Source organism: Amphiura filiformis, chromosome 20 (genome assembly GCF_039555335.1).
Source record: "Amphiura filiformis chromosome 20, Afil_fr2py, whole genome shotgun sequence".
In the NCBI taxonomy this organism is placed as follows: domain Eukaryota; kingdom Metazoa; phylum Echinodermata; class Ophiuroidea; order Amphilepidida; family Amphiuridae; genus Amphiura; species Amphiura filiformis.
The window spans coordinates 49,758,734-49,782,763 of NC_092647.1; the positions used below are offsets into that span (position 1 = coordinate 49,758,734).

The 24,030-nt window shown below is 34.4% G+C and overlaps 1 protein-coding gene across 3 annotated transcripts in view; it reads right to left on the reverse strand.

Moving 5' to 3' along the window:
• Positions 1–24,030, reverse strand: part of LOC140141926 (uncharacterized) — a 292,894-nt gene that overhangs the window by 123,481 nt on the left and 145,383 nt on the right. The window contains exons 1-2 of one of the 3 annotated variants that reach the window (XM_072163808.1): positions 6,801–7,190; positions 6,320–6,376 (exon numbers count right to left, since the gene is read on the reverse strand). The exons of 1 other annotated variant lie outside the window; for it this stretch is intronic. In XM_072163808.1, coding sequence (XP_072019909.1) covers positions 6,320–6,376; positions 6,801–6,876 — 133 coding nt within the window. In that variant the 5' untranslated portion in view covers positions 6,877–7,190. Of the gene's footprint in view, positions 1–6,319; positions 6,377–6,800; positions 7,191–24,030 lie in introns of those variants that run through there. One more of the 3 variants, XM_072163810.1, reaches the window with a different exon arrangement.

Genomic DNA, 24,030 nt, shown 5'->3' on the forward strand with positions numbered 1-24,030 from the left:
CATCATCGAATTACGATTATCCATCAAATTACGGACCTTCGGATGATTTATTTCCTTTAATTTCAGACTTTCCTATCACCGCTTTAAACATACAGAAGACTGACCGACCGTCATTAGCTTGACCAACATAATGCTGATCAAAGCAATATATATATATATCCTGTGCTAGATTCAAACAATTAAGTTTTCAGCGGAGAAACGAGTAGTTCTTAAAAGAAGAAACATTAACCGATCCAGCTCATTTGTCAGATCACATTCGCTCACGGATAGCGACATAAGTATGTAACAGGTCAATAATGTGTTTTTGACAACCTGACACAGAAACGAGGTTCTTATTCATTAATGTCTTAAACGTTTGAAAAATAAATGTTTCAGACACGTGTACGATGATCCATAATTCAAAATCTCAATGGGCTATTGTGGTAGAAATCCATACACCCCGTATGGTAGATATGACTCGAATCCTCAACATAGAGAGTGTAAATTAAGATTTTTTTGGAGTTGAACTGATTGTTGATCTATTTGGCTATTTGTAAATAAATTCAAATAATTGCATGGCCACATTCAATATGCGGCTCATACACGATCAATTTTATTGATCAATATTGGGGACCCTAGAGGTAGGAGTGGATACAAAATTGACCATTGTGTACTATTAATGTTCATGTGTACAGTACGGAATAGTAGATTTTGTGCCCACTCTTGTATCTAGGGTCTTTGATTGATCAATCAAATTGATCGTGCATGAGCCGCATGGGCTGAGGCAATATTATTGGTTTGGGTATTTTGTAGTGTTGGTTTTGACGTTTGTGATGGGGTGGCGGTTTCGGCGGTGAGGTGGTAGTAATGGTGGTTGTGGTTGTGGTTATTGTGGTACTGGTTGTGGTGTTGGTTGATGTGTCGGCAGTAAAGTGTACCGGGTGTGTGTTCGATTATGTTTTATATACGTCAATGAGCGCAAGATATGTTTCCAAAAAGGATTTTTGGGTTATAAAAGCACCGCCCATGGGATGTTTTACATGAATCAAAGAGGAACTCAATATCTGTTGCAATTACAAGGATAATTCAGTTCGTGCTCATCACGGCACTTTCTCACTCTCACAGCTTTATAGCAATATTTTTGCTACAACCAATGACAAATTATCAGGATCTCTCGTTATCACATGCTTCTAAAATTCCAGCGATTAATTACCATTTTCCATATACGAAACTCTCATGAAATCGTCAAACTACAAATTACAAATAACGTGATCATTGCCTCAGCAACATTATAATGTACAGGGTGGTTCAAAATTTTACACACACGTTCGACAACAGTTTTACGTACTTTCCAAAATTATTTTGATATATCATTTATCCTTGTTCATTGAACATTCCTATAGCTACCTTTTTAAAATTGTTTGCCCTATCAAGAAAACCCCTCTCACACACAGAATTACCACACCATTTTACAATCAGGCATGAAATGCAAAAATGCAAGTTTGATGTGGTTTGATAATGCAGGGCACAATTGAAAGGATAACGGATATGTTATTTATGCACAGTGGCGTAGCTGCACTACTCTGTCAGGGGGGGGACAAGATCCATCACTGATGGGGTCCAGGGGCGAAGCCCCTTGCGGGTGTCGAGGCGGCGAAGCCCTCCTATTAGCTCCTGGGTGGGTTTTAACGGCGTTTTAGAACCTCCAAAACTATCATAAATGTTGAACTTATTTTTTGACAAAATGCGCGTGTAAAAAAAATAAAATAAAGTCCTTTTTCAGTCATGAAGCCATAAGACATTGAACTTTTTACACTAATTTATTGTCTTCTTGATAACACAGAAATTACAGCTGGTTTAGGTCTTTTGAGCACAGTAAGAAATACTTTTGTAGGAGTAGTGCCTTGATATGAGAATTTGTAATTTAAGTTGACTTGTTTTCTATTATAATATTAATAATGATAATACTGTACAGGTTTCCCATTCGCCTGGAAAATCCTGCAAAATCGATTTGACTTTTCCAAACCTGGAAATACGTGGAATTTGGAAAATCAGCAAATTATCATGGAAAATTTGAAAAAATTTCTCATAGAATTTTTGAAATTTCACCTGGAAATATCATGAAAAACTCATGAAATTTTGTTTCCCAAAATGGTGGGAACCCGGAGTGATACAGTAAGAAATACCAGTTTCTTTTATGTGAAAAGTATGTCTCTCTTTTTTTTCATGTTAGCAAATGTGTCTATCAATTTGCGGGTCGTACAACACCAAATCACTAATTTGATTTGTACTCGTTTTTTTCCTCTCTCTTTTCTGAGATTTTACCGGGGGCTACGCCACTTTTTATGCATTATGATATGTTATGTACAATTAACTTTAACATGAAGCTCCCTTTTATAATTATCCGTAATGGTAACATGTGTTAAGATTAGGTTTTAACTCACATGTGAGTTTGTTGTGCTTGATGTGTTTCTTTTGTAAGAAGCAACTTTATTTAAATAGAGTGGACAAAGTAGATTTTCATCATTTTTATTCAAATGACCACAACAAACTCTTTTCCTTAGATGTGTCCAGGCTTATGCTTAAAGATCTATATTCTTTATTATTATTATTTCAATAACAGCAGTTAAAAATAATTTTGGGAACTACGTAAAACTGTTGTCAAAAGTGGGTGTACTTTTTTTTTAAAAACCACCCTGTATATAGAACAGAATGCCAAAATAAACACGTACTTTGATGTAATGGGATTCTGTTTAAACTTCATCATTATAAGAGATAATTCATTGGGTGTATATAGCATCCTATATTGGACCAAATTGGTTATGCTATTTGCCACTTCCGATGCAATTATCTAGCCCAGATCGCTGGCCAGAATGACTTTTGTTTTAATGTAGCCTGAGTAAATACAAAATGCAAAGATAAGGCCAATAATATTTGTATAATCCCTACTTAAACACACACGAACGTGTTCCAGGGGAATGAATGTGTCACTCCTCCACGCGAGAGCTTTACTATTAGAAACGGTTTGTGTGATTCCATTGGGGTACAGAGAGAAAAAGCTATTTTCGATTCATGCTTTTAAAAAGTAGCTAGGTGGTCGGTATTTTTCATATGGTGTTTTACAGTAAGACATACAGGGGTCAGAAGAAATACCCCCTTAAAATTACAAAACATGTCTTTGCATAACTTGACCTACATTTTGTTGATTTGAGAAGTTCAAAAAGCTGTGAATAGAAGAATCGTTTGCTACGCTCCCAAAGTTACCCGATTTCCAAAAACAATTTGTTTGGTCATTTTCCAAAAATGATGCTTTCAGAAAAAGTTCCACTTTTCAACATGCCATACATTTAATGTACAAAATGTTCTCGATATCAATGCTATGATTGATTTAATTGGGTTTTTTTCCTTAACATTTCTGTTTCTGATCCCTCAGTTACCCATGTAACCATCATGCAGTACAACGCAATGATTCGTTAAAATTAATTTTGACACAAATGAGGATTTCTTTGAAGTTTTTAATCAGCAAAATAATAAAATCACTAGGGATGGAAAATCTGGTCCCCATGCATACATTTGAACAAAAGGGTGAACCTTTAACCTGTAAATGGGTAGGTAGAAGCATCTTGCATCTTGAACTAAAGTGTGGATTTCTTGGATAAAGGCGTAACAATCATAATGTGGCCACAAGAGTTAAGAGAAGCCTGCATCCAATCTCTTAATTCAACCGATCTCTGATGGCCATTTCGTATTTCACTTGCGCCTCTATTCAAGAGAACCCTCGCTCTAGGTAGTTCCAACTGTTTCAGCCTACCATTTACAATTAAAATTCATCACTTCTTGGCAACAAAAGCCGTAAGCACCACACTACAAAACCTTATTTCTCCACCTATAGCAATTTTACCATTTTTTAAACACCTGCTGAATAATAACCCTATTCATGTCCAAAATCATGTCAATAAATCATTGTTTTATACTGAGTTATCGGACACATAAAACTAAAGAAAACAAACAAAAAATTAAATCAATAAAAACATTGATCACGTTGATATCGAGAACGTTTGTGTACATTACATTACATTACATGTATAGGATAATGAAAAGTGCAACTTTATCTGAAAGCATCATTTTTGAAAAATGTGATTATTTTTGACCATAGGAAAATGATTTTGAGATTTTTTTAAAATTTTTCAAATCAAAATGTTGTCAAGTTATGCAAAGGAATGTTTTTGTAATTTTAAGGGGAGTTATTTGTTTTCTTTGTACCCAATGGAATCACACAAACCGTTTCTAATAGTAAAGCTCTCGCGTGGAGGAGTGACACATTCATTCCCATGGAACACCTTCGTGTGTGTTTAAGTAGGGATTATACAAATATTATTGGCCTTGAACCCTTTATCACCAAATCAATCTGATTCCAAATTTTAGCTAATTGCTTCAGTGGTTTGGATATGTGTATCTTAGTGGCTCATAGAATAGCCAATAGCACCATGGGGATGAGGCTTCTTTCTAAGTTTTGTTCATACCATCTAAATGATGAATAATTCAGGCCTAAAATATCACTGATGTTAAACGCAAAATACGGGCTTTCGTACGCTACAAAATAATGTCTGAATTTTGTTGGGAGTAACTAGCGCAGAACTAAATTATAAGACGTTCCGATTCGTTTTAGTCGTCCCGTCTCTTTTCGCACCCATTTCTTCTTTAAACAATCGTTGATGAAGTTACGATATTTTCTCTCCAATTTCTGTAAATCACTAAAACTTGACCTAGCGCTGACATACTTTGACCTATTTTGACCACATTTGATCATAACCATGACTGACCATGACCACACGATCCTCGTCAGGTCACAGTTCACACGAGTGTTATACAGGGATCAAACTTTCCTCTTCTGCCACAAGTAATATAGCACAGTGACGCCACTTGCACAAATGCATTGATTATAACCAGTGTCTATAGGGAGTTCACAGTTTTGAGGCCAAAGGTCATTACAGCGTCACTTCTGTTCCATTTATAGGATCAAATACCATCAAAACACCTTCTCTGTCACAAATAACATAGCTTTAGTGTATCTTAACAGGTTTAGAGTCAAATTAACAGATTTGGAGGTCAAAGGTTATTAGGAGGTCACTTCCGGTCTCAGACTAGATATTTCTATTGTCACAAGTAACATAGCATATATATAAACATCTACCAAAAAGTAATTACCCCCTTAACTATGAGATAATAACTCAAAATCTATGCATCAAATTTAAAAAATCAAAAACTCATTCCGAACCTGAAATAGCAAAAGGACACCCTTTTTTGTTTTGCAAATTTTGAGCTTCATTTGTCTTAATAGCCCGAAATTTGTTGCCATGGGGACCATTTGATTGAAAAAGATTCCTATTCAAAAGTTGCACATAACCCATTTGAAAATGTTGTTATTGTTGCTAGAGTGCCTGGTCATCACTAGTCACCACAGGTCATCCTTGACCAGTCATGTAGAGAATGTAATGGTACACTGACTCAAGAGCAGCTTTTAGTGCAACTTTTGAAAATGCATCTTTTTCATTAAATGAGTCACCATAGCTTCTAAGTTTTGATTTATGCAGACAAATGAGGCATCAAATATTGCAGAATTAACATGAGTTTGTTTCGCGCTCTCGGTTTTTAAAAGTTTAGTTGTCTTTATACATTTTTAGTAGTTAAGTTACCGACTCCCAATGTGGTACATAACGGAGCTTAGCTTTATGAGTGACTTGATCATTGTGAAATACATCTTTCTTCATTTATTACAGGAAACTCATTCCGAACCTAACGAAGTATTGTATGTTGGAATGCATTACTACGCGCCAGCTTTATATCTTGCTGTTTTGATCTTTAACATGACATCTTTAATATTTTATATCTTCCTTATATCCCAAATTCACCGTTTTAAATAGTTGTTTGTTTTATTGTGTATAAGGTATAAGAGTGTTAAAAATATTATATGTATGTTTAAATGTTTAAATAAATGTTTAAAAATATAGATTTCTGAATTTCTACGATTTGTGCTAGAACGTCATATACATATCGTAATGTGTAATAGACACATTTGAACTTTTCAACGAATACTGCAATAACAGCTGATAAGTTGTTATAACTTCTACAATATAATGAATAATTCATCCACTTATGGATGATTCAAGCCATAAGAGCACTTCCAACAACTTAAGTCGCATCCATTAAATGCTGAGTCCAATGGATTTGGCGATTGTGAAGTTCGTGATGTTTCTGACAAGCAATTAAATTCTTTGGGTGGTAATTGAAGGATTAATTCAAGAAGAATTTCAATTAAAATTCAGTTATTTGTACTTACTTTGTAGGCACTCTGTACACTCTTCTCCTTGGCAGCTATCACATAATGTTGATGCTCCTTGGAAAAATAAAAACAAGACAATTATTCATTTGACATCTTAAGTCCTTAGTTTAAGGTAATGCATATGCAACAGCAAAATAACTCTAATAAGCGTGAGTCACGAAACATACGTGGAATTCCTGATCAGTTAAATGTTTTTACCAAATATTTATAAAAGTAAATCTATATAACGTGTGATCTCATAGCTCATAATTATTAAATGGCTATGAGTTGTCGAAACCTTAACAAAATATAAAATCGTAACCTGTTTTATTTCTACCAAATACCAGTCATTTCAGTCTCGTCGATGACATATAAAACAACAGTAGCCTTTGTGACTTGAATGTAATCGCAAAACAGTTGCGACTATATCAAACAATCATTATGCCGATGAAATTTTAATTCAAAAAGTTAATGATACCGAAACAAACAATGTCCTTACCTATTTGCGTAATGTCCAGAACTAACAATAGAAGGACGACAAAGAGCATTGCGTCCACGATAAAATTGTTTCTCATATCCAACTTTGGCTTCTCCTTCCAACTAATCTTCTTTCTCCTTATATTCTTATTTCCTCTCTCCGTATGTGGTAAATTATGTCAAACAACTAAATAAAACCGAACTAAAAAGACGCTATTTTAACTGAAAACCAACCAATTGATAATTATTGTTATGCCGCTGTTAGTTTTCACACAAATTCCGATACGTTCAGCTTTATACAGAAAAGTTCCCACACTGTGTTGAGTCGCTTTGCCATTCGCTCGCTTCACATTTACGATAGACGATGCGGTCCAATTTAACGATCACTTGTAATGCTGACAGTGCAGTTGCAACCAAACCATTATGGTGCACTGCCATGCCAAAGCTTATGAATATGCAAATCAGTAGTATGACGTTGATATTTTAATATAAGAGTTTTATTAGATAGATCTTTACAAACGACACCAAGTGTATAGCGGTTATTCAAAGTACCGTGTTTGTATTTTGAAATGAATGTTTGTTTTAAGTAAGCAGTTGTGTAGGTATATTGACTGGACAATGATGTAACACAATGTAGCTCGAGTATTGTCATTTTGGTACTAAGACGTTACGCTACGTATTGAAGAAAATGACATGAAAACAGTGGCTTTCTTCGACTGGAATAAGCTAAACTATGATGCAATTTTATCAATTTCACCGTCGAACAATGATTAAAGGAGGAAATATTTTTCCTCCTTTAATCATTGCTCGACGGCGAAACTGATAAAATTGCATCATAGAAGAAACTTACTTTGCAATTCCTGCGAAAATAGCTATTTTGTTAAATACATGAAATATATATCCTTATATTCTTATTTCCTCTCTCCGTATGTGGTAAATTATGCCAAACAACTAAAACCAAACTAAAAGACGCTAATTTAACTGAAAACCAACCAATTGATAATTATATAATTATATAATATATGCACAATATATGCACAATGGAAGATAATAGTAATAATAACAATAATTCAATATACACATTTCAAAATAAGATGATAATTTTAACCAATTTATAATTATTGTTTTAACAGAAACTCTGACGCGTTTGTTTCATATCTTCTCTAACCTAGGATTTTACTCATTCAGTGGTTAATACAAATAATCCTCTGTTCTTTTAGCGGTATAAAGAAACGTTCATACACTGTGTTAAGTCTCTCCAAGCTACTATTATTAAAATCAATATACAAATCAATTCACAATTTCCAAGCTAGGGATCAGCATTCTGAGAGTTAACGTGTACAGCAATGTACACTTTCTAAAGATTACCATCTATAGAATCAACTTGAAACGCCAGTATACACTTTCTAAATTAAGGATTACAATTGTCCAAATCAACTTGCAATGTAATGTCCACTTATCAAACTAAAGATTATTATTCAAAGAACGAACTTCAACGCAATAAGGATTACCATTCTAAGAATGAACTTGCAGGGCAAAGTACAATGTCCTAACTAAAGATTACCGTTTTGAGAATCAACGTGCAAAACAATGTACATTTTCCATCCTGAGAATCAACTTTGGAAAGCAATGTACACTCTTAAACCTAAAACAATACCATTTAAAAAGAAGCAACTTGTTACTAAGGATTACTATTATGAGCATCAAATTCTCCAAAGCAATGCACACGTTGCAATCTAAAAATTACCATTCTGTGAATCAATGTACATTTTCCATCGTAAGAATTAACCATTTAAAAATAAACTTGCAAAGCAATGTATACTTTTCAAATGAAGGATTACTATTCTAAGAATGAACTTGCAAAGCAATGCATACTTTCCAAACTAAGATTACTATTCTAAAAATAAACTTTTAAAGCAAATTACCATTCTGTGAATCAATGTAATTTTCCATCGTAAGAATCAACTTGCAAAGTAATGTGCACTTTAAAACTAAAAATTACCATTTAAATATGAACTTGCAAAGCAATGTATACTTTCCAAATGAAGGATTACTATTCTGAGAATCAGTTTTTGCAAAGCAATGCATACTTTGCAAACTAAAGATTACCGTTCTATGAATCTACTTGTTAAAAATGTACATTGGCCTTCCTAAGAATCAACTTGCGAAGAAATGTATACTTTAAAAAATAAAAGTTAACATTTAAAAATGAACTTGCAAAGCAATGTGCACTTTAAAACTAAAAATTACCATTTAGAAATGAACTTGCAAAGCAATGTATACGTTCCAAAGTAAGGATTACTATTCTGAGAATCAGTTTTTGCAAAGCAATGCACACTTTGCAAACTAAAGATTACCGTTCTATGAATCTACTTGTTAAACAATGTACATTTTCCATCCTGAGAATCAACTTGCAAAGAAATGTACAATTTTAAAACTAAAAGTAATGTATACTTTCCAAACTAAGATTGCAATTCTAAGAATCAACTTGCAAAGCAATGTATACTTTCCAAACTAAAGATCACTATTCTGAGAATCAACTTTTGCAAAGCAATGCACACGTTGCAAACTAAAGATTATCGTTCTGATAATCAACCTGCTAAACAATGTACATTTTCCATCCTGAGAATCAACTTGTAAAGCAATGTGCACTTTGAAACCTAAAAATTACCTTTTAAGAATCAACTTGCAAAGTAATGTATACTTTCCAAATGAATGATTACTATTCTGAAAATCACTTTTTACAAAGCAATGCACACTTTGCAAACTAAAGATTACCGTTCTAAAGATTACTGAATCTACTTGTTAAAAAATGTACATTGGCCTTCCTAAGAATCAACGAATTGCGAAGAAATGTATACTTTTAAAAATAAAAGTTAACATTTAAAAATGAACTTGCAAAGCAATGTATACCTTCCAAACTAAGATTACTGTTCTGTGAATCAACTTGTTAAACAATTCCATCGGAAGAATCAATTTGCAGAGTAATGCGCACTTTTAAAACTAAAACATACCATTACATAACTTACAAAGCAATATGTACCTTCCAAACTAAGATTACTATTCTAAGAATCAACTCGCAAAGCAATGTATACTTTCCAAACTAAAGATTACTACATTACTATACATTTTCCATCATGAGAATCAACTTGCAAAGAAATGTACAATTTTAAAATTAAAAGTAATGTATACTTTCCAAACTAAGATTGCAATTCTAAGAATCAACTTGCAAAGCAATGTATACTTTCCAAATGAAGCATTACTATTCTAAGAATCAACTTGCAAAGCAATGTATACTTTCCAAACTAAAGATCACTATTCTGCGAATCAACTTTTGCAAAGCAATGCAAACGTTGCAAACTAAAGATTATCGTTCTGATAATCAACCTGTTAAACAATCTACATTTTCCATCCTGAGAATCAACTTGCAAGATGCAATGTGCACTTTTAAACCTAAAAATTACCTTTTAAGAATCAACTTGCAAAGTAATGTATACTTTCCAAATGAATGATTACTATTCTGAGAATCACTTTTTACAAAGCAATGCACACTTTGCAAACTAAAGATTACCGTTCTATGAATCTACTTGTTAAAAAATGTACACTGGCCTTCCTAAGAATCAACTTGCGAAGAAATGTATACTTTTAAAAATAAAAGTTAACATTTAAAAATGAACTTGCAAAGCAATGTATACCTTCCAAACTAAGATTACTGTTCTGTGAATCAACTTGTTAAACAATTCCATCGGGAGAATCAATTTGCAGAGTAATGTGCACTTTTAAAACTAAAACATACCATTTAAAAATCAACTTACAAAGAAATATGTACCTTCCAAACTAAGATTACTATTCTAAGAATCAACTCGCAAAGCAATGTATACTTTCCAAACTAAAGATTACTACTCTGAAAATCAACTTTTGCAAAGTAATGCACACGTTGCGAACCATAATTTACCGTTCTGTGAATCAACTTGTTAAACAATGTACATATTCCATCGGAAGAATCAACTTGTAAAGCAATGTGCACTTTTAAAACTAAATATTACCATTTAAATATGAACTTGCAAAGCAATGTATACTTTGAAAGTAGATCAGTGCAGAAGCTTGTTTGCTGGAGCAAATGAGTGATTGGTGATTGGATAGTATGTAAAAGGATTTTATACGCAAGTATTTTATACCCAATGATATATAAATAAGTCAACGATGGACTTTGCAGAACAGAGATCTTCGCAGGACAAGTGAAACGGGATATACATCAGTCATCCGGAACACTGAGTGCAACAGAACTGTGTAATCAACAAGAAGAAGACTGCCGGATAATAAGTAATTGAAGACCTGAGCGCACTTGGCCCCTCAACATGTATACACTAAAATTTCGTATAGTTTCTTAGGGTTTTATAATGTTTAACACATGTTCTAGAGTGAAAACATCATGAAAGGTTGTGAAAGATTTGTTTTGACCCCTGAACATGTATAAAACATTACCAAACTATACGAAACCATACGCAACTTTAGTGTATACATGTTGAGGGGCCAAGTGGACTTACGGTCTTCTTGCGCTCAGATCTTCAATTATTATTAGTGTCATTATACTGTATGCATTTATTGTTCATGTGAAAAATCCTTATCAATCATATTTTACTTTTCATTAAACATTCAGATATTGTGAACTTAATCAAATAGTGTGTTATTGTTGTGCATTCGTGTGAGAACTGGGAGAAGGTGATTTTTGCCTTGGGTCATTACATGTTCTTTATCATGTTTCTTTTTTAATATGTCACCATTATGTATACCTGGCTTGAGCATTTTGGTTGAGCTTGTCTCATCAGGACCCAGGTTTGTCTCCACGAAGAACGACAGTTTAAATAAACAAAAAACACCACGATAAACACACAAACAAACAAACAAACAAGCAGACAAAAGTTTTGAAATGTATATTGAAAGACACATACTTCAATGTAAAAGGCCAAAAAGCGTGACCTTTTGTGTGTAAGTGAAAACATGTTGCTTTCAATATTTTATAATGATTGATTGAATGTTTAAACAAGAAAGACAAGTGAAACACTTGCGCATCACCTGAAAGTCGTATAATGTTCTTTTTTAAAATTATTGTATTAAAATTAGTGCACAATCACATTGATGCATATAACTGGCGAAGGGTTTTAGGGTTAACGTGGACATAATATTAATACTTTAAATCAATATCATTACATAACGAATTGTCTTGTAGACAAGAGAGAAAGCATGCAGAAACGCCTTCATCAAAAATGTGTTCTTCTCTAATGACTATCTTTCTTTATTTGCTACAACCAAGAGTGTAAACTGTAAAGCTGGTTTATTTTCAGTGGTCAATATTTAATTGTTCAATATGTTTCTTTCGTGCAGCAAGTTGAACCACAAAAAATAAAATGAAAATAAAAAGTAATAAAAGCAAAAAAACCAAATATGTGCTTGTGTTCAACCGTTGTTATGCCATATCTTGATGGTAAGTCACGCATGACACCACTATCATTTTGCGCTCATAAACAAATAGCCAATTGCGCGTAAAAAAACAGCCAATTGCGCGGAGATTGCGCGGAACTTTTATACATAAAACATACATATAAAATACAGGAAGAAAAAAAACATGTCAAAATATGAAATTATATACCGTGTCATGTAGGGTATATGTATTTTTAGCATTACGATATCTAAATCACACAATTTGTGGCAATTTTGGACCATTTTAAGCATTTTGGTGGCCATTTTGAACAGCGCCCTCTATCTGGAGTTGCCCACCATTTGACCATTTCATACTTTTACATGCTTCGAAGTACAAAAAAAACACACACTTTAAAATCATATTTATCGTGACATGGTCACTAAATCACACAATTTTCACCCCTACTATACGTACATCCCACAGAATTAGAGAAGTACCGCCAATACGCCAAAGTAAGCAACACTAGTACGAGACAAATTAGCAAATGGTTACATTCGTGTGTTTGTTAATCTATCGTTATATTACTGTGACGCTTCAAACAAGGCTGATATTTCAATACAGACAAATAAAAGACAATTTTTGTTCACATTTCATAGTGAATTGGGCGGAAAAACGTGAATTTCGCGGAGAAAATGAAATTGCGCGGAGAAAGGAAAATTGATGGACCCTGCTCATAAGTTAAGTTGCCTTTAAGATACGGAGCTGGAATTTAGAAGGATGAATTGCAAGAAGGATGAATCAGAAAAAATAACATCGTTTTGTTGTACCATCACAAAATGTGACTCATTTCTACATGTAACCTTTTTATGGGACACCTTGTACAATAACCATGTAATGTATTATGTATTTTATCGTTGAAATACTTAAAGGAAATATAAGAACGTTTGAAAATTGATCGCATTTAGCATTAGTAATATATTGAATATCAACTTTTATCATTTAGACGAAGACTAAATTGTTTTCAGTGTGTTTAAAAACACACCGAGCGATAGCATTATGAGATAACCTTGATCACAAGTATTAAATTATGGGTATAGTTACAACACGAGATGTGCTTGTTCAGCGTACTCTCAACGAACATGAGTACATAGGTTACAAAAATAATTCCTTTTTATATCTTGCGTGAAATTCCTTCAAATGAAACGACTATGATGACGCAAAAAATACCGAGTGTCCCCAAAAATATAGATTTTTGACAATAATCTAAGTTCTTGTTAACAAATATAAATATCCTTTTCATGCCATAATCTATGTACCCTCTATACCCATGTGAATTTAATGTCACAACTTGCGTACTTGTGAGCAAGTAGTTTACAACACAAGATTCATTTGCATTTGGTGGGGCATTTGAGTAGGCCCAATCATAGCATGGCAGATGGAGTATTTTATTCTGATGGACAGAGTATAAAACTTGTTCAGTTTATGTCAAGAGTTCAGTCAGAAAATGGATAATTTTTTTTACAGTATGCATCGTATATAACACAGCAGCGATTTTGACACTAACAACAAAGCCTATAAATGCAAAATATTGATATCATTTCATTATGTTAATGACGATAGATAAAGCGGGCAGAAATACTTTCACCAAAACGGTGATCCTCTCTAATGATCATCTTCCTTTATATGTTACCACCAAGAGTAAAAAACTATGAACTATGAACTATGAACTACAGATTTCTGTTTCTTAGATACCTCACAACTTAGCTAAACAATATCTTAAGAAATTGCTTCCAAAACAAAACGAATCAGCCGGATGATGTAACTTTCATCTCGACAAGAGAGGGTCACACTACTTGTGCTGGTGGATAAACAATATGATGCTGTGCTCCAGAATGCACTATCATTTGGATACAAACTATAAAATAAAATTAACAATATGTTGGTTATTAAACTTAAACATCACAGGCATTTATAAAGTAGGCAAGGCGCAACCACATAAGGAAAAAGAGCAGCAGAGAAAAGAGAAAGGGATAAACTACAACCTGGAGAAGAAGTGAGTTAAAAGCGTGAAATACATGAAATTGGTGATGATGTCCTGCTTTACCGAGATTCATGATTTATTAATCGGGTAGTTTATTCCAAAGAGCAGCAATAGTGAAGGCCCGGTCACCAGAAAATATCGACTGCTATTCCAAAGAGCAGCAATAGTGAAGGCCCGGTCACCAGAAAATATCGACTGCTCAGTGCCAGAAGTGGGTAAGTGCAATAGCTGCCCTGTGAACATTTGACAATTTACACACAGTGTCTTGCACTTACCCACTTCTGTCACCGAGGAGTCGAGACAGTCTTGAGAACCTAAAAATAGGCCAGCATGCTTATATATGACGTGTCATATCAAAAGGAGACACTTTTGGGCAGGATCGTAAATGGAGATATGGCCAAAAATCTGCCCGGGATGATTTTTTCACAATTTGAGTTTGTTGCGAATTTGTGATGTTATTAATGTTAAAAATATTGTTTGATAGTTTCAGACCGGAATATAACTGGCATCTTATAGTTTTTGAGACATTTTTCAAGGTAATTCCTACTCTCAACATTGTCAATAATATTTGTAAAGGTCGATATCTCAATTTCCAATTTTATAATACCATAACTTACAAACTCAATATCTTCCCTTACGAATATCCGATTTCATTTGGGAAAACGGGATTGTAGAGCAAAATATCTCTATAATTAAGATATGTAAAAATCTTAAAATTGATAACCTGCCCGAAAGTGTCTCCTTTTGACATGACACGTCACAATTATAGACGTTTTAGCCAGGATTGAGCATTTAGTTTGAACCTGGTCCCATCTGGATCAAAGTGTGTCTCCGCATGGAGCGACCGTTTAAACAAACGGCCAACGAATGAAGATACTGGAATGGGAAAGACGTGTGCGTTTGTTTTGGTTGTCTGAAATAGATCGAGCAGATTTATATCATTTGTCTGAATCCGGGTGATATTGTTGTTATCTAGTCTACGGACAAAGTTGTGGCATGGTTTTATTATCCAGACATTGCCGGATACGAGACATAATAATACTGCCAAATACCAATGGAAAGAATGGGACAAATTGGTAATGTAATCAGTATTGGCATTGACATTGGCATTGACGGAGTGTTAACTGTTGACCAAAAAGAAGATGTCGAAGGGATCTGCAGTGAGAAACATAACAGAGGAAACAACAACAAATTATGCCTTATCTTGATTTAGCTTCCGCATATTATTGAGTATCCAACTGTACCGATCATTGACATACTGGGTTAACTTGAATGTAGCACAAACAGTATGCCGTAGGAATACGGCAGGATATTTTAGCATGATGAATCCATGTTTATTTTAATGCTCAGGAGTTTGGATGTCATCAGTGAATCATGCTATAAGATCAAATAATTATTCTGTTTTGAATTGTGATGTGAAGTAATTACGTTTAGTTTTCTTTAGGAGAAATTATACACATGGACAACATTATGTAACCTCTTGAACATGAATCACAATCCATCAAAACTAATCATTCTGTGTCAACCTGCGGAACCCTAGCATTTCATATTGATATGATGTTCCGAAGACCCTTAAAAGTCAATACTTAACGTCGCATTATATCGTATACCAGGTGTAGCCAGCGGAAATCAGATTGTATTTAGCAATTGTTCCCACCAGACTGCATGAAGGCTAACATATAGCTTTTATTGTAAATGCTTTTGCCCAACTCTATAGTCGGATGGAATAATGTTATACGATAGGGGTACACTGGGGCACATTAGAGTACATTTTGATTACGTAATATTGTTACCAGCTTTTTAAAAGATTAAGTGCATACGTGTCAATGAAGAAGACGCCTGAGGCAACAGATGCGACACTTGGGTATATTTTGCTCTGGTCGCTGCGAATTGAGATTGAGATTCAACCAATGAGCAACGCCGTCTCGTGATACTTTCGACGGCCAGCAGCATTTCATTGGCAAAGCCATGTACGGGAAGTCATATAATCGATTGTGGCCATAGTAAGTCAGCTTTGCACTACTCACGAACTTCAGCCTTAGATACCAATTTCCATTTATACCATGGCTGCAATCGGCTTTTAGAAAAGATCCCTCGAATCACGCAAAAGTTTTAATCACAATCCTCTAAAACATTGAATGACTTCATTAACTTCACACATTCCTTGAAATGTAATGAAGAAAAGCAGCCGTCCAACCAAATGTATTAAATGAACATTTTAATGCTCATTTAATTCCATCCTTTGCAATTAAACCCAGATAACACATATTATTTAGAAGTTAGTAGAATATCCGGCTCTACACGCCCACTTTGTAATTTATCAGAGCAAACCGTGAGCGTAAAGAATTGTACTCAAGTATAATACTAACTTCATTGAAAATCCTTATACTAACATTAACTTTCACACTTAAGTTAAGTATTCGTTATGGATACAGACACATTTCTTACACGTGAAATATCTCACGCAGGTCGCTGCTTCCGTAATGATATTCTCACGTGCGTATGCATTTGTGTGATATTGCCGTACCATATTGGGCTATTCCATTTTAAATCCACACTACCCTTGTGGAAGATTTCGCTTAAGTCTTCCACAGAGGGTGTATGAGTTTTGAATAGACGATTGAGCAACCATTTGAAAAAATCACTCCAGCTGTGAAAGTTATAGGTAATGCCATAATATAAGGGGAGTATGAGGTTTCAAAATGATTACCCTGATGAACTACATTTGAAAAACATACTCCCCCTGTACTGTGGAAGATTTTGGAAAAATATAGGGGTGTGGATTTCACCTAGAATAGCCCATTAGTCCAGTCAAAGTGGGTTTTGACCCACAAAATACCTTTTGGGGTTAACTGCGTACTTTGGCGTAATCCACATCTCCTTCGCTGAGGCACTCTCAATTTTCAAATATATTTGGTCCCATATGCTCTACTTTGAGAGCACTTAGCTGCTTTTACACAGCTAAACACACGTACTACAGACTGTCTTGATTCCTTCTTTGTCTCAAACATATTTATTTGAAATTCCAGCTCTCACAACAACTTTAATTATCATTTAATATCATATTCCAAATTTAGTTTCCTCACATACATTTTCATTTCACATTACATAGTACCTGAGGATTTCCCTGGATTTCTCCATTAAGTAATGCACTGATTCCTTTCACTTTCAAGCATAATAAAAATGATGTCATAGTAAATAAGCGACTTCACAGAAATGTCACGAGGAATTTCCCGCTTACATCATTGTTGATATGTCCCAAATTACATCATTCCGGGACATGACATGTAAAAATAATCCTTTCGCTTTGTAGTCTACTTGTTTTTCAATGTTTGATATGTAATTTTAAAACAACAAACATGTCTATCCGACTTGAAAATGAGGTGCTTTACTCATAGTTGAAAATGCCTTAGGCCTGAATGCCTGAGTTTGTCGACAATAATATGTATTTGAACTTTTTTTGCGGATTTTCAAATATTTGAAGACTTGAAATGCATTTCAATTGACAGTTATAGAGATTACGTGAACGTAGTGTATCATAAACAGTAAACGTGAGATACAGATATATTTTTAGTGTTGATTTATTCATCAGTGTTGAGCAAATGTAAGTTAAGCAAAACCAGATATTGAGTACCAAAAGACGGAACCTTTGTTAAGTTTTAAAAACATTTACAAAGGCAAAAAGGTCTTTCAAATCAACCAATAACTCCAAGAACATCAGAAATATCAACTATGAATGGTGAAACATGAACATTACCATAGAGTACCAAGTAGCAATAGACTAATATCAATATTAGTGCTTGAAATGAAACAAAAAAGTATATAAGATTTAAGTGCTTTAGTCTAAAGGATTCATGAAGGACTTAAAACGTAGTTCCAAAGAAACATCCCCGATGACCAAGACTATACAAACTATCAGCCAGTGACCTCATACATGTATGTGGTACTTTAAGAAAAGTACTTTAAAGTATGTATTTTGTTAAATGCTTACTCGCAAGATAATAATGATACTGATGTTTTGCGAGAAATTTCCAGACAAACAATTGGAACTCACATTTCATATTGTTAATACATACAAATAAAGTGAGGTGTTACTTATTGATGTAAAGTTTTAAATCATTCTGAAGCTGCAAATGATAATAATGAACAAACAATACAATAAGTATACAATATGTCTCTTATTTTATCTTATTTCAAATATTACAAATTGTTGTATGTAAATAATTATACTGCTCGGCAGGCTCTTTGAGTATTCAATCTATGAAAAAGGCAAAGTTTCTCAATTGTTTTGTTTCTCGAAATCTCTCAGAGCCCCTTTAAGGAAACGGGAAACGCCCGCATGCCTGAAGGTAGCAACTTGGTACCCGTACACACTAAACCATCGTTCAACACTGGCAAGACTAAACAACCTTAGCTATGCCCCTATATCAAGTTACCTGCTATTGCTACACACCTCCCCCCAAAAAATAAAACAAACCCAAAACACACATTGTTCTATGAAGTAGTGGCTTTTCAAACCATATCAATTAAGAAAACAAAAGCTGTGCTGCAAGACCAACGTAATAAGTAACAGCTATTGCTTCCGTTTAGACAAGAAAAAAAAATCAAGAAAGATAAAATATCCAGTGATATCTCCTTGACATTTCCCAGCATCGATCGAATGACAACCAGAGAGTATTATTTTATCAATTAGAGATTATCAAGCTTTATGTCCCGATTATTTACTATGAAAAAGCCTCCCTAACGGAATGATGACGGCTTGTTACTATGTTTCTAATAGTTGTAATGACCAGTACATGTTGTGTGATATGTGAAGGCGATAGTGTTTTATGGCTGCCTCAGGAAACTCATAACAATCACATGGAATAATTTCAAGAGTCTTGCATAAAAGTCTATACGGACCATTTGTACACATAACTTGTGTCAACTTTGGGGAATAGTGAAGACCTTATTGTGTTGAGCCCTGTAAAAGATGATCGGTTTGCCTTACTTTCAAATATCACCTTTGACCCTGGTACCGACTCATCGCACTGTCATCATGACGTGTTTGACAATAAGATCAAATGGTAAGCTACATTATAGTAACAATTAATGACACATCTTCTGTATTTAGACTAGAGAAGTTAGAGAAGAGGAAGATAAAAAGATACGAAGAAAATTAAACAGCAACAGCCAGCGATATCTCATGAATGCAGACGAGGAGCCAATACACTTAGTCCTCTCGGCTGAGCCAGAGGGCGTCATCACGAGATAATCGGAATATCCTTGGGGCTGCGCCCTCGGGATATTCCTCGGTTCCAAAGGCAAAATGTTTAGGTTTTCACAATGTCCTCCAAATAACTAATGCGCAGGTATTAACCTATAATCAATCTTGCTGAAAAAGGGCAATGAAATGCTACATTATTCTTTACAATACTTCATGACACTATCGAAAATAATGAATATGGGTGGAAATCGCCAACTGGTAGGGCATGTTGTTAGACTACGGAATTTATATAAAGTGTAACGTGACTGATATCGTCTAAAAAGTTCATCCGGTACCTTTAGTTTGCTGTTGTTCACCAATTAAAGTGTAAGAGATTTGAATATTGGTATTAAAATTAGGCTTAGTGTTAAGGGTAGGGTCAGGGCTATGACAAGAAAACTAAACACAAATTCTAATCAATAGTGTCATAATTTAATTGATATAAAAAGCAAAGCATTCCAACTCAAGCTGCATAGATTAAATACATGGCAGCAATATGCTAACAATAAATATTTCTTAAAGTCACATAGCAGTGTCAAAAAAACAAACCTTCATGTCTCACACTCCCTTGAGCTGCTGCAATCCCACCCCATTATGACATCATCCATTGATTTTGTGACTTTGCCTTTACTGCTAAACCTCAACTAACGAATTATGAAATACGTAAGCTGCGTCATAGATTTCTTTTTTGTGCGTGATTAGATACTGTTATGCTGGTTTCATAGTGCCTCCCCGCTTGCCGCTGAGCGGCGTGAAGCACGCGCAGTACAGACAAACAGACACAGGGGGGGCCGGCCAAGATTGGCTCAATTTTGACGTTGTCATTGGTTTTACACGTAAACACAAAAATGTCTCAAATTATTCCAAAACTGTACGTATGTTATTAAGCACTATTTTATCAGTCTAAATCCGTTGAGGTTCGCCAGTGAACCTCATTGTAAGTACTTTTTTTTTGATTTTTTTTTTATGAATAACGCACGATATGTTACGATATATACTGAAAATTTCCTCTACGTGTATCAATGAGTTTATGTGGTGTAGTGGTTACGGATCTCGCCGCCCACGCAAAGGGTCCCGAGATCGATTCCCATCCCCGGCGATGATTAAAAATTTTTCTTCTGCTTTTTTCTTTGAATTTAAAATTATTTATTTTCATGTGAAAATGTATATATTGCACTGGGAAATATATTTTGTGCATTTTTTTTCTGTAATGGGGCCACCCGGCCAATAGAGCTAAGAACGGATCTTGGCTCCGGGAAAAAATAATTGCGTCCATCGTGCAGGCAGTGTTGCCGTCATATTGTCTGTTTTGTTTACGCTTTTGGCTGTTGCCACATTGAATAATGTAGTCCACCATCGTCTGAACAGACACAAGCAAGGCTTGTCATTGAATGATACTTCATGCCGCTTTCCGCAGCGCCAAGCGACATTGAAGTTTAGGGCATTTCGTGATCCACAGCATCATACCCCACTTTTCTAAAAAAAAAGAGATTTTTATATCACTTGAAACCACTGGCTGCATAATGTTTACGCACAAAAGAATTCTTGCAGAATTAGTTTAGCAAAGATATCGTGAAATTTGAATTTCGTTCTGGTATGCCAGAACGAAATTACAACACATTGTCTATGGAGCAGTGTAATACACATAATCATGCATAACTCGCAAACGCAAAATCGGAATCAACTGAAATTTTGGGAATAAGCTTTTTCGCGGATATCTACTGGAAAATGTCATAAAAAGAGGATGCTAGGATCACAAAATACTCCTTTAAGCCTCACTTTAGGGTCTTCATTTGCTAAGAATTGTCCTTAGTTTGTGGGACACAGTCAAAGATGTCCAGTACATTTTCAAAATATGGCAAATATGTGTTTAATCCATTTCCTCAATTCAAGATTCTTTTGTATATCTGCACCCACCTCAACTTGACAGCAGTATCATAGACCTTTTCAGACGGAGGTTTTATGAAAAACACAGATCAAGCGCGACCATCAAAATATATTCAACAGATGAATAATTGCTGGCAATATGGACGCATATTGGACAACGCAGTGGACAACGCATTCAATACACGCTTTTGCCAGTGTTTGATTGGTTGTGATGTTTTGTTTACCCACGGTGACATCTGCATTTGAGCTGCTGCAAAGGTGTCAAAGGTCGATTTAAGTGACACCGCCACTTGGTCATACTCCCCTCTGACGTGCATATGAAACTATAGAATGATAATTTCGGAATAATCAATGGATCATTTAAATAAAATATTATTAGTTTGTATTATTTTAGAAAAGGTAGGCCTTTAATGTTTTGACAATATAATTTCCGGAATATTATTTTGAAATGAAAGAATACCACTTTCAGAGTTGTCGAGTAAAATAATCCAAACTGATTTAATTTTCCTCAGACATATGAAAAAACAGACGTGTAGATGAATCACTTTATCAAAACAAAGGACTATTCAGAATTGAACAAAACTTGCATTGTTGGTAAAACGCCCACTTCAAAAGATGTTCAAATGATACGCATTTGACATGACAGTAGCGTCACTACTATACTTTTAACAAGTAGATGTATTAATGACATTGGCATTTCTTAAAAGATTTCTTGCTAAAACAATAAGCTTCTGTCCTTGTCCTTTGTTTTGTAAAGATGTTTCATCTTTCGATATTGTGCACATTCATTAGCTTGTGATTTTCTTAGAGGAGTATTCTAAAGAAAATACAAACAATATCACAATAGACATTTGCATCGATATAGCAATCATGCCACTCATTTGACGTCATCACTGAGCACCATAATGTCATGTGAAATCAATTTCAGTTACCTTGGTTTGACCTGCGAGATAAAGTTTTTGTAACGGAATTTTTAATTAATATTTTTTAGGTTCCAAACTTACAGGGTACATCTTAATCAACGCTTGTTATAGGTTTTGTGATTCCTTTTAATCATTTTCGAATTTGATTGAGCTCTTTGTTATGGACTCAGATTTGTTGATAGCCCTTTGTAGAAAACGGAATAAATCCAACTGTGATATTTTTGTAACATGTCTATGGAGGAGATGGGGGAGTGGGTATCGGGTAGTTGCAAAGCACCCTCTTGGACGTTTTTGCTATAAACGTCCAATGGTTGTAGTTCCAAAGTATAGGTATGGGTCACCTTTTTCCATTTATACCATAAAAGTAAAAGTATCTCCAGATTGACGTTACAAATAATGACATTTTACATTGCCACATGTATTTGAGTCAATACTGCTGTTTTCCTCATTTTTACCATTTAATTTTATCAGTTCAAAAATACTTACTGGCAATTTGAATGACTTATCCTTCACTTTTAAACAAATTATAAACAATTTTAATTTTTCTGCACTTTCGCCGGGATTACTGAATGGGCCTTTAAGGGTATACTATATATTGTTGGTCGAAGCAGCCATGAAATCGATTTTCATTGTCTAAATCAATATATTATTGAAAAATTAACACTTTTGCAAACGTTTATTCTACAAATCTTATACTTTGAAAACTTGCTTAATTTATTGTTGTTAATTAGTTATGTACGTTTTACAAAAGTGTTGTTGTTACAGCCCTCTTTACAATATAACTCAAGAACCACCGGATCTACAAAAGTATATCTGTGATATTTGAATCCTTCTACACGCTCGCTATGAAATGATCAGTGCAATTTTGCCAAAGCTCACTACCATTCACAAGATGCTGTGAACGACCAAATCGCAACAAGAATAAAGTAAGCAAGTCTGCAAATTATAAGATTTGTAGAATGAACTTTTGCAAAACATCAAGGTGTTATTTGTCAATAATATATTGATCTGGATAATGAAAATCGATTTTTTTTGTTGGTCTACCCTTAAATGAGTGTAAATATAAATACAATGTTGAGTAATTGTTTACTCAACTGTTGAGTTGTGACCTTTTAACTCAATGTTGAGTAAAATATTTTTTGCAGTGTAGCTGTTTTCTTAAACAATAAAGGGTTGTCAACTCCTATCTTCACATCTGAATACCATTGTTGTATCTACAAGCTTTTGTGAAAAACGCAAAAGAATAATCTCTTTATCAAAATGTCAAATATCGTATACATTATTGATGAATTTGGGTAAAACGGTATTCAATTTTCAGATTTAACTTGAGGATACTATTTGAATTTTTTAATAAAATTGTTTGCATGGCGCAGGAGCGGCATGCTTATGATGATTTACTTATGGGATTTACCCCGACAAAATCTTTTTTGAAGAAGCAAAACCTGAGCCAAAAGATAACTACATTTATTAACATAGCTGTGACATCACTAGTGTAACAGTCATAGATGAGACATTGTATAGCATCAATATTTACGAAAAATTGGTTTTCAAAATTGACAAAAAAAAGCTGTCGTTAAACTCTGAGGCCGAAAAATTGGATTAAGAAGAACACTACCGCAAAATATGTGTGTAGAGATGGACAATACTCATATTTCTGTGTTATAAAAATTGGTATAGGGAATCATGAATGAAAGTCTTCACAATAATTAACAAAAGAACCTTCAAAATAGCTTC